This window comes from Maylandia zebra, linkage group LG23 (genome assembly GCF_041146795.1).
Source record: "Maylandia zebra isolate NMK-2024a linkage group LG23, Mzebra_GT3a, whole genome shotgun sequence".
NCBI lineage: Eukaryota > Metazoa > Chordata > Actinopteri > Cichliformes > Cichlidae > Maylandia > Maylandia zebra.
This window is the reverse complement of record NC_135188.1, coordinates 9,549,308-9,561,254: the sequence shown is the minus strand read 5'-3', so window position 1 is coordinate 9,561,254 and position 11,947 is coordinate 9,549,308. Positions and strand designations below refer to the sequence as shown.

At 40.4% G+C, this 11,947-nt stretch overlaps 1 protein-coding gene across 1 annotated transcript; it reads left to right on the top strand.

Annotated features, from left to right (window-relative positions):
- The first annotated feature begins 4,278 nt into the window (after positions 1 to 4,278).
- Positions 4,279 to 10,361, top strand: c1qtnf7 (C1q and TNF related 7). The gene is made up of 3 exons (XM_004557092.5): positions 4,279 to 4,484; positions 6,147 to 6,380; positions 9,157 to 10,361. Exons 1-3 carry the CDS (start codon positions 4,463 to 4,465, stop codon positions 9,783 to 9,785), a joined length of 885 nt encoding a protein of 294 aa, XP_004557149.1. The 5' UTR covers positions 4,279 to 4,462; the 3' UTR covers positions 9,786 to 10,361.
- The last annotated feature ends 1,586 nt before the right edge of the window (positions 10,362 to 11,947 follow it).

Genomic DNA, 11,947 nt, shown 5'->3' with positions numbered 1-11,947 from the left:
CATGAGTTTGCTGGATATCTGGCTCTTGCAGACACTTTTTATACTTTAACTCGTTCAAACACATAATGACATGTAGTATCCAGTGTGTTATTGCAAGTGAAAAGACTATAGTTAGAGATTAAAGGTTAAAAAGCGATCATATCCAATAACTATTAGCTATTTTAGCTTGTCGTGCTAGCAGATTAGCATTTGCTAATTAGCGAAAACACTGACTATACTGAAGTTGGAATTTATCACCAAAGTGTCGCCTCTTTGTTAACTTCAGGTTGAAAGTCGTATTTTTAGCATTTTTGTGTTTTGGGGGGGTTTTTTTTGGGGGGGGGGGGGGGGGAGTTGGCTGAGAGGGTGGAATGCTAAGTCATTATTGAATGTTTAGCTTTGCTAGCATGGTATATCTATTGACAATGAGGCCTGCTAATTCATATTAATAAATATTTCACTCACTAAATCTGGAGCAAAGACATCTTAGAAAGGGTCTAAGTACAGTTACAGACAAAGCAAATGAACAGTTATATCTTCTGTTCATCAAAGGAGATGAAGGTACAACACATAGTATTAGGGTTGCCAACTCCCTGAAAAATAAATAAGGGACACCTCGTGGCCAGGGCCGGGCGACCCAATTGTCTTCACCCTTCCCAGTGTGGTGAATTTTCTAGCTCTTTTTTTGTGTGTGAAATTATTTTTTTAACCATTTGACTTGAATTTGATTTAAGTAGATGTGTATTCTTTGTGATATGAACACATGTGAAACAAATGATCATTTAGCCATTTATTTTTAGCTCAAAATGACAACATTAACACGATAAAACAGGTCTTCTTAAACAGAAGCCTGTCATGCTTAACTTTTGAGAATATAAGTAAATCTTTCTTTAAAAGAACTCTGTCCTGCTTAACTTAAAATAATAGAAAACAATAGAAAGAAAAACATTCTTGTAACAGTGCACATTTAGTGCATTTAGTACAATTGGCTTCAGTTGAGGTATTATTTCAGCTTTTCTAATGCTAATCAGCTGCTCCTGTTTGTAAACCCACTTGCTCCCATGATTACGCATCTTAACTCATCATCATTATTCATCTATGTATTACTTTTATGTATTAGTCATCTATTTGTTGTAATCATCTATTCTTGCAGTTGTTTATTACACAAAATAAATTATATTATCACACTTCTGGCCACATAGCGCTGATATTCACTGCACATGCCCATATTAACTTTTTCCAGCCAGGTGTTTTCCTTTTCCCATTCTTCCCTTTCTCTGAGGGGAACAAACATTGCTGCTCTAATGCTGGGCTTACACTGTGCAGTTTTAGGCCCATTTTGAGCCGATTTTTGAGTGATCGGACCGATTTTGGCCTTCATCGTGCATCGTGTAGTATACGTGGGGTAACGAGAAGTGATTAACACCTCACGACCAGCTCCCGATCATCAATCGCTCGTGAGGGTCTCACCACAGCCGCTCACACTGCTCGCGCGCAAACACGTAAACGTTGGTGTAAAAGACGGAGCAGCACGGCTGTGCAGCCTGTGATCTGGACACAAGCGATGGAGGCACAACTTGTAGAACTTTGGAAAGCTCATCCGAGCCTTTTCGATGTGGCATCACAAAATTATCACGACCACAACAACCGTGAAAATAGTTGGATTTACATTGCTGCTCAGTCACAGCTGCCCGATCAATGTTTTTCATTAGCAATTTAGCAAAGTTGATGGTGGTGGTGTGTGTGTCTGTGTGAGTGTAAGACGGAGAGAGAGAGCGCGACAGATTTTCTGTTATAACCTTCATTTTATGGAGGCACAGTGTGAGCACTCAGGTCGCATCAGAGCATCGGGCGGTATAGTGTGAGACCTGCATCGTGACCTACCAACTGCGAGTCAATCGTGCAGTTTGAGCAGGAGCTGAATAACGTGACTGAAAAAAATTGCACAGTGTCTGCCCAGCTTTAGGTTTACTGTCGTCCGAGTCTTGCACCGCAGTGTCTGCGTTTGTTTCCCTGTTGGCCATGCTTCTTGTTGTGGTCATTTGTTGTCTTCCGGTATTTTCTCCGTAAGCGACCTTTCCTCGACCAATGAGATGAGTGGTAATCTGAATTGTCATACTCGTAAGTGTGCTGTCAGCTCATTGGTCACAAAGCAGGAGAGGGGCTGGGAATTATGTTTTCAAACAAAGCGTTAATTCCATTAAAAGTTATAGACTACTTTTGATCCTCACTGTATTACGGGACAAAGTGCGTCCCTTATTAGCTCAATACGGGACGTGTACTTTTGTTTCGAAATACGGGACGATTCCGTATTTTAAGGGACGGTTGGCAACCCTACATAGTATGGAATATCACACCCCTGCATGTTCTGGCTGAACATATTCATGCCTTTAAGGCAGATGACTTGCAATAACGTATGTGGCCCTGCCTACACATATACCCCCGTCATCAGTCATTCCTCAGTTTGATAGCTGCTCATCACCGTGCCAAACTCCTTCAGGGAACCAAAGTTATAGGCACAACTGTTGGTCTCCTTTCAGTCGATTAACGTGGTGCAACACATATAGCATGGGACATATATACATGGAATCAGACCAGCACCACATGGTAGAACCAGCAGAAAGGACAGAATAAACCACTGAATGGGCTGTAACATCCCAACAATAAAACCAAACAAGTGTGTGGTGATGATAAGCTAGCTGCAGTACAAATAGCACACTCACAGGGAACCCTTTAAAAAGCGCCCATGAAGTTGCCATTCCACTGGTGGAATGTGTTCCTACTCCCTGAGGCAAAGAGAGACATTTGGTGCCCTACACTAGGGAGATAGCTTCCATTAACAAGTGGGAGAGCCTTTGTTTAGACAGAGCTCTACTTCTAGCTGGATAGCAAAACAGAGAGCGACTGGTCACATAAGCACACATCCTGAGCGCAGTCAATATAGGTATGTAGCACAAACACACCAGACCCAGAGAATGCCACCTCAGAAGCTCAAATGACATAAAGGTACAAGCTGCAGAAATAACCTTTTGGTAAATATGTGCCATTTGGGTGCAATGCAACCTTGAGACCCTCAGAAGAGAACTGTATGCATAAGGGGTGTACAAATAAGTCATGAAGGTGATTTGGTACCATATAGATAAAAATTTAATATAAGGTCACCCACTTCCTTTACACAAGCCAAAGCAAGAAGCAATGCAGTCTTGTATGAAATAAACCTCATATCCACAGATCTAGTGGGTTCAAAATGGCCCACAAAGGGCCTCCAGCACCAATATAAGGCAGTAAGTGTTGACCCTGAAGAAAAGAAGATCCCATACCTGGAATCAGCCCACAGGGTGCACCCTCCATTCCTTCACCAGGGAACAAGGGTGGCTCTTAGTGACAGAAAATGAGTGAGACAGCTTTAACAAGGGAAGGGAGCATGTGCACATGTCATCACAGGTCATATGCCTCAAAGGTGTAAATACAGGTGCCAGGACACATGGGGACGTGATATCCCATATTATACGTGTTGTACCGAGTGAATCGACTGAAAGGGAACATAGTTAGATAAGTGCTTCTAAATATTTCACAAAACATCATCACAGAACTATTGAAACCCTGCAATCTTACCAGAGCACTGAGGTCTACAAACCAGCTGCTCTCAGACATTCTTAGATCCAGGCTTAAAAGCAGAAGCAACAGAGGCTTTTCAGTAGCAGCTCCTAATATTTGGAACAATTTACCTTTATACATAAGAGCTGCCCAGACTCTCAACCATTTCAAAACACTTTTTAAAACCTACATAATAACAGTAATGAGGGCAAAAGATTTTCTTAGAAACATTTGAAAGATTTCTTATTGAGTCAGTTCTTGATTTTCTGGCTTGATAGTCTTATTTTTGCATTTTATTTTTGATCTTATATTGTTATTTGTATGATGTATGTATTTAGCAGGATTACCACCTGTAAAGCAAATTGCCTTCAACACAGCAACGTGACAAAGAAATAATCCCAGAGGTCCGTCAACACACTCACATGTCGTGCTTGGTGCCATCTAGGGGTAAATGTCAGAAATACAATTAAAACTGAGGTCAACTAGACACAAATGAGTTCTGTCATTTATTAATCTTGAAGATTCCAGTTTCTGACTTTTACACTGGGAGTCTCACTCTAAAAGAGTCTTCATCAATGACATAATGGAGTTTTTTCTGTATGCACATACTGGGCTTGCCTGGCTAATGGCTGTTTGCCTTAGGACATTTATGAGGCAGAAAGAAGGGAGTGGATAAAGGGGAAAGAGGGAGGGATGGAGAGAGAGTTGCACTGAAAGGAGTCCTGGCTGCTGCTTGTGCTGCTGTACTGCACAAGCAGCTGATCTCTGCACATAGATGTCTGACAGTAACATGTTCAACGGGGACTCGAATCTTGTGAAAGATGAGAATCTGAGCAGATAGGAGGACGGAGACACTCAAGAGTGAGAAGTTTGACCTGGTTTGGGGATGAACAGCTGCCAAGTGTTGGGTAAGAACATGGATTAAATGTCTCTGTCTACTGGTTTATTATCACAAGACGTTGTTCGTTCAGAATGTTTATAAAAGTGATGAAAACTTTCTGCTCAAAACTGAGTACTTCTACCCACACGTGTTTTCTAAGCTTGTATAGTCAGATTGCATTGCAGTGCAATAATGCAATGAAAAGAAGTTACATGTCTAAAATGTCTGGTGTTTGTTTCACATGCATCTATTTTTGACATCAGAAACACTTTAGTAGCTGTCGGTCAAAGTGGATGAAAACCTTTATTTTCAGTAAAGGACTTTTTTTTTTTGGTGCAAAGTCTGCCTCGCTCTACATGTTTACAAGAAGATCAAATGAATGAAAAGAGCTTTTTTAGATCTTCATAGTAAATAAACATCTCTTAGGGAGCGCTATGCAGCAGGAGCTTTTAAATAACGCATATTACTAATGCGACTTAGAAGGACTGCGTTTATCTGTGTTTGGATGTGTTTGCATGCACAACACAGCTGTGTGTGTAAACAGTTGTCCACTTCTTTAAAGACAGCGTTTTTACTAAAGCTGACATCATTGCTGCAGACTGGAGATGGCGGGCGGGGTTTCTCTCTCCCAGGACCTCACATTGGCTCTGTGGCCAGTTCATTACCCTCAAAATCAAAAACATACTACTCTTACAAGAAGGAGGAGAGCAGCCTGCGTGTATGTGTGGTGTCTCCTTCCTGTTTAGCTCATCATGTAGTATGCACCTAATTTGTCTAATGTGCTTGCATTGACAGACAAACCAAATGTGTAAAGGCAAAGAAAAACATGCCGTAATAAATTTTTTGAAAAGGCAGACAAGGGGATTATCCTTCTTTGTAGACCTGACACATATGTTCCAACGCCCCCGCTGACCAGAGACAAGCAGCAGATGCAAAACTCACATTCTCACGCCCACATGGGCAAATCTGTGTGTGTGTGTGTGTGTAATAATCAAATCTGCGAATCCAAAAGATTTTCACACAGCGGAAGACATTTTCGGTATGTTTCCATATGATTTCTTTGCTGTGGAATGTTTGATGTTGAACATCAGGATGCAGAATCACCATTAAGTGTTTTTGCTTTTAATGCCTGCTTTACGTTCTGTTACAGAAATAGAGGTGTGATCATGTCTCCTTCTTTTCTCTCTTACATGTATGTATAACGCCATTGCTTCATGATCGCGTTCCCCTGACAGAAATTGTTCTGGGTGTTATGTCATGGCTCGGGAATGTTTTGGCACAAAAAGAGACAAGACTTGGAGCAGACACAAAGATTTCGCTTGAAGTCTATTACATGCAAATCTGTGGCAGGATGAGAACATCAGCGTGTGAAAAGGAATCAGAAGCAATTGCTTCTCATTACAAAAATCACACCTGGCCTCATGCTGCATTTGATCACAAGTTTGATTCACTGATATGCAGTTTCTCTGTCTGACACCCTGACAAGAACGTTTTGAGTGTTTAATGGCACTGATCAATATAATAGGACCGCTAAGTGTCTGGACTCACTGATTCATTATTGTTCGTTATCTGCCTCCTTTGCCCAAACATCTGCAAACACAAAACTAACTTGAGAGTTGCTCGGAACTTTGTGAGTTAACGTGGAGACACAAACATCTATATTAATGTTCTCTTTTGGCTGTATATACAGGTTTGAAGATGTGGACCTTGATGGGATTTGTCTGTCTGTGGCCCTGTGTCTCGGGAGAGTTGTTTGACACCAAGCTCAAAGCCCCACGACTGATCTGCAGTGTTCCTGGGTCACCCGGACTGCCTGGCAAACCAGGTCCCAGCGGGCCCCCGGGAGCAGATGGGAATGTGGGTATCCCAGGAAGAGATGGCAGAGATGGCAGGAAGGGTGAAAAAGGAGAAAAGGGTGACACAGGTATAATATGAAACAGATACAGTATTACTTTATGTCTGCTGATAAAGAAATACTGCCAGTGTGTGCGTGAAGTGAAAAGCTGGCGCATAGAGGAGATTAAATGATGTGTGTGAAAGTTATTAAATGATCTCTCCTACAGGACTGGAGGCTTAACAATAAAGGGGAAGTCAATGTAAACACACATCAGGTCTCCAACTCCTTCAATCTGATCATTACAGACAGCACTGTGTGTGAAATGCCAACATTTATTGTAATAAAAAACAAGAAAAAGGTGCACCTTTGCCATAAAGTGTATCAAGTACAGTTACTGCCACAGGTTCTGAGGATCATTTTAGGGAGCCAGCTTATGATTGAGAAAGAAAAATGCACACATGCAATACATTTAATTAGTGCTTGTAATGTGTCTGTCCTTAGAATGGTGGTTTATGTCGCTCAGACTCATTTTCGAATTAGCTTTATAGTTTTTAAACTAGCTTGAGATGGCAAATCCTGGGTGTAAACAGTTTGATTATTTTAAAGCAGATGCTGCATGTGTTGCAAAAATCTTCCATAATGTTATTACAAAATATTTGGAAGGGCTGTACCTGTTAGCCTCATCCAACAGAAATATTATCCTAATATCAGCCTGTGAAGTCTGAAATGCCATAAATCTGTCAGGGATAAATAAACGTCATTCACCTGTGTTTTCCATTATGCCTGGAAACAGGAATTCACTTTCAACTGAACATGGAGCCACAAAGTTGACAATGACTACCCATCCTTAAAGGCCAAAGGTAAATCTGTGCTAGATGAAGAGGATAGAAGTAGCTTTGAGTGGATGAGAAAGACAGATTTGTAAAAGGATTTTCTTTAGTGAAAAGTTCTGGTGTTTGTTCTCCTTACTGTGCTGTTTCAGACATCGTTCTTTTAGTTTCGTCTCCATTACAGTGAATTTTAAATTAAACAGTCACTACATGATCAAAGACACAGAACTATTGAAACCCTGCAATCCTGCAATCTTTAGCTGTAATTCAAGAGGCAAAGTGATTATTTTGCATTGACTATTCATTTTTAAACACACTTCTCATTGTCAGAGGCTCAAAAGTAATTGCACAAACTAACATAATTTTAAAAAATTCAAATGTAAGGATTGTTTTTAATACTTATAAAGTCATGCCTTAAGTCTAGAACTCACGTCCTTGCACACATCAGATAGCATAGCATAGCATAGCATCTTTATTTATAACGCACTTTACATCCAGCAATGTTGACCAAAGTGCTACAAATATAAAACAGAGAGGAAACAGTTTAAATTACATATAAAATATCTTAAAATTAAAAATCATATAATTAATAAGAAACATATTAAGAGACATCAACAAGTCCTGCTGTGCTAAAAGCCAAGGTAAATAAATGTGTTTTAAGAGGTGATTTAAAAACAGATCAAGTAAAACTTGGCGATCATAGACCAGCAGGGAGTCGACATCATAACAAAATAAAAACATTAAAACAGAAACGTGGAGGAACAGACGGCGAGCCATACACATCGGCGCCATCTTACCCAAGAGCACAAACCCTGCACAAGTTTACACAAAAAAGCTGTAAGGTACAAATGCAACACTTTGAATCATCTTCAGATATCATCTCTCCTTCATTTATCATGAACAAGTCTTCACTTCAACCACATATTGATTGTTTGACTGTGATGAAATTCAGAGGCATAACTGCTGCACTAACCATATTACCCTGGGCATTCTTTGTTATTATTCCTGCCAAGAAGGTTATGTGATTGGATCGGGGGTTTTTCTTTCCCTCTATTTGGATTACAAAATTATGGATGGATTTGCACAAAACTTTTACCAGTGATGTGGTTTGGCTTCACCACTCGTAACTGATTAATACGTAGATCTGCATCCAGGAATTTGGAGCAAAGGACTTGCTGGTACTAGATCTGAATTTATTCACAAACACACAACAATTTGAAGTACGAAAAACTGTGTAACACGGTCTTGGTGTTCTCAACAAAATATCACAAACTAATCCTGATGTATCCTGGTTCATGCACGGTGTTAAGTAAATTCCTTGGTAGCAGTATGCAGCCTTGGTAGTCATATGCAATCTCCAGCTGCTTCTGTTAGAAAGCATCCTTGTGGGTTTAGGTGTGTGAATGTGTAGATATATTGCAGTAAACTTTAGGTTTTGCATCACAGTAATGCTAACAAATTTGCTTATACTCTATAAGCTGGGTATATCTGAACTTTCCCATGGTTTTCTACAGGCAGATTAGCTTAAATTTCTATTTTTTACTTCTTCAGATTGTTCAGAAAGTACAGTTTTAGCATAGGAAAATCTTCCATAATGTTATTACAAAATATTTGGAAGGGCTGTACCTGTTAGCCTCATCCAACAGAAATATTATCCTAATATCAGCCTGTGAAGTCTGAAATGCCATAAATCTGTCAGGGATAAATAAACGTCATTCACCTGTGTTTTCCATTATGCCTGGAAACAGGAATTCACTTTCAACTGAACATGGAGCCACTTATTAGGAAAAGCCCTGCAGAAAAAAAACAATCACAATCACAATGTTGCCTGTCTCCAGGGTATTTACTGCGACAGTGGTGCTGACTGAATGCACCGAAGGGTTAATCAAGCCAGTTTGAATGTCAAGTGACTTTGTTCAAAGGTTGACTTAATCCCTGACAATGACTGGGGAGCTGTGTTTCTGGTTTAACAGTAGTAAAACTGAATCCTTCAATTAGAGACTGATGTTGCAAGCATTGTGTTTTGCTTTCAGGAGTGAAGGGCAGGGTAGGCCCGACAGGTAAACTTGGAGAACGAGGTGACCGCGGCCCTCCAGGCAAACGAGGCCCTACGGGAGAGAACGGAGATGGTGGCTTGCTTGGACCTCCAGGACCCGACGGGGAGAAAGGGGACAAGGGCAAACGAGGACCGCGGGGCACTGCGGGAACCTGCAAATGTGGCAGCCTCATGCCTAAATCTGCTTTCTCTGCGGGAATCACCAGCAGCTACCCTGCAGAGAAAACCCCCATTAAGTTCAACAAGATCCTCTTCGATGAAGGCGGACACTACAACCCACAGACGGGCAAGTTCATCTGTGCATACCCAGGCATTTATTATTTCTCCTATGACATTACACTGGCCAACAAACACCTGGCTATCGGTCTGGTGCAGAATGGTCAGTATCGCATCAAAACTTTTGATGCCAATACAGGAAACCATGACGTGGCATCTGGGTCCACCGTCATGTACCTGAATCCAGAAGACGAGGTGTGGATGGAAATCTTCTACCATGACCAGAACGGTTTATTTGCAGATGCTGGCTGGGCTGACAGCCTCTTCTCTGGCTTCCTTATCTATGCAGACAGCAACTACTTTGACACACTAGCAGATGACTACGCATAGAGCCTGAAAAACTCAAGAGAGAAAACCACAAGCTCCTATTCACTGTCACACACACACATATAAAGACTATATTTTTATACCAATATTTGTATTGCTAGTTATATTATTAGAATGGAGACTTATCTATTGTTTTAAAAGTATATTATTTGATAAAGTCTTTATATGTTCATGATTTAATTGGAATCAAATAAACATTGTTGAAATGTAATAATGGTTTACATGTTTCCATTTGCAAAAAGAAGTAAAACTGAAACATGTGTGAGACAAAGTTATTGGACAATAGAAAGCTGAAAAGTGAAAACAGGCCAGCCATGTGTTTGTTATTGGTGATATTTCCAAAAACAACAGCTGCAGAGGAGAACTTCCTCCTTTGCTTTATTTAGTGCAAGAAATATTAACACAAAAAAAACATAATATGAAACGTAGAGACCATTCTGACGTGGTGGAAATGATGGCGCAATCCTGGCTACCTCAGATAGCAACAAAAACCAACTAAAACTATATCCTGGCCCCTAAAGCCAAACAAAAAAAAAAGAAGAAACAATCATGTGAACAAATAAATAAGACACTGAAATAAAAAAAATCAAAGATAAAGTTGTGTACCAGAGTTTGTATTGGTTTTGGGTTTTTTTGTTTTGTTTTTTTACTTAAGCTAGCTGAAAATATGAACAAAGTGTAAGATCAGCGAGATGGTCGTCAACTTCAGAAGAAAAAGGGCAGCAACTGCCCGATGGCTATCCTGGGATGGGATGTTGGAGGAGTGACAAATACCTGGGCGTCCACAGCAACAGCAGGCCAAACTGAAAGACCAAAACAGAGGCTGCATACAAGACAGGGATGAGCAGGCTTTATTTCCTCAGCAAGCCGAGATCCCTTAGCATGTATAGCAAAATCTTAGAGCTTTAAGCCAATTGGTTGTGTCTGTGTGTGAAGTTTAGACAGCTTATGTGGAGGAGGAACTGTTATGCAAATTTCCTGCTGAATAATACTTTTGCTTGAATTATACTCCCTCTCCCTCTGTTTAAGAAAACTTTGTTCTGAATGGCTGTTCCTTGTAAACTGAGGAAGTCTAAACTTTTGGCTCACAGGAACTGCTTGTACACTGACCTTATTATTTGAAACTTTGACCATGTTTAATAGGAACATCTGGCTTTGTAACAGTATATATTTTGTCATGTGAAGATGTTTTCACAGGACTCTTCTGAAAAGCATACTCTATGATTCAGCAGCTATTGGATCATTCTTTAGCAGCAACAACTTGAAGCAATTATTTTCTCTGTTTTTATCAGTTTCTCATATTGGAGGAATTCTTCCCCACATTTCTTTACAATGTGACTTCAGTTGATTGAGGTTTGTACATGCACAGCTCTCCTAAGGTCATGCAACAGCATTTCAGTGGGGTTGATGCCTGGACTTTGACTGGGCCACTGGGCTAGCTTTAACTCTTGATGGTATAACATTTGACTCTATAATACAGAAGAATTCATGGTCCACTTGGTGACTACAGTGATCAGACAAGCCAAAGAGGTATGAGGTGTATGTTGTGTTGATTTTTTTGCCAAACATAGTGCTGTGTAGTTTGACCAAATCTCCACTTTGGGCTCATCTGTCCAACTAAAACTGTACCAAAAGTCTTGCCAACATGCAAACGTAAACCATGCTGCCAACTTTTTTTTAGAGAGTAGAGGTTTCTCCTGGCTTTCCCCTTCCACATAAAATCCATACTTGTTCTGTCATGGTCCTGAGTCTTCAACCCAGTTTTTGTGTTTGTTATGGTCTATGTTTATGTCTTTTGAGATCAGTGTTCCCTAATCTCTCAAACCAGCTGGATGGAGTGGGGTTTTTTTCCCATTTCTCTGAGAATTTCAAGGTCTGACCTTATGGTGAATTTGCTGGGATGTCCAGTCCCGAGTAGACCTGAGAAGCGTTGTGTTAACACACACCTGAATGCTCCAGACCAGCAAACTGCTAAAACATCTGCTTTAATAGAGGTGCTCAAACTTGCTGGTGATCAATTAATCAATAAATCAACAACTGTACTTAGTTTTTCATAGTAGAAATGCATAGACTCCTGTTCAGATGGCTGTAAGCTTTCTTTCTTTATTAGGAAGGGTAAGAAAATAAGCATCACAGGTCCACTTTAGCAGAAATTAAATTTACTG

Coding starts and splice junctions, on each gene's coding strand:
- c1qtnf7 (XM_004557092.5), top strand. CDS start 4,463: ATGAACAGCTGCCAAGTGTTGG. Junction 4,485..6,146: donor GAACAGCTGCCAAGTGTTGG/GTAAGAACATGG, acceptor CTGTATATACAG/GTTTGAAGATGTGGACCTTG. Junction 6,381..9,156: donor AGGAGAAAAGGGTGACACAG/GTATAATATGAA, acceptor TTTTGCTTTCAG/GAGTGAAGGGCAGGGTAGGC.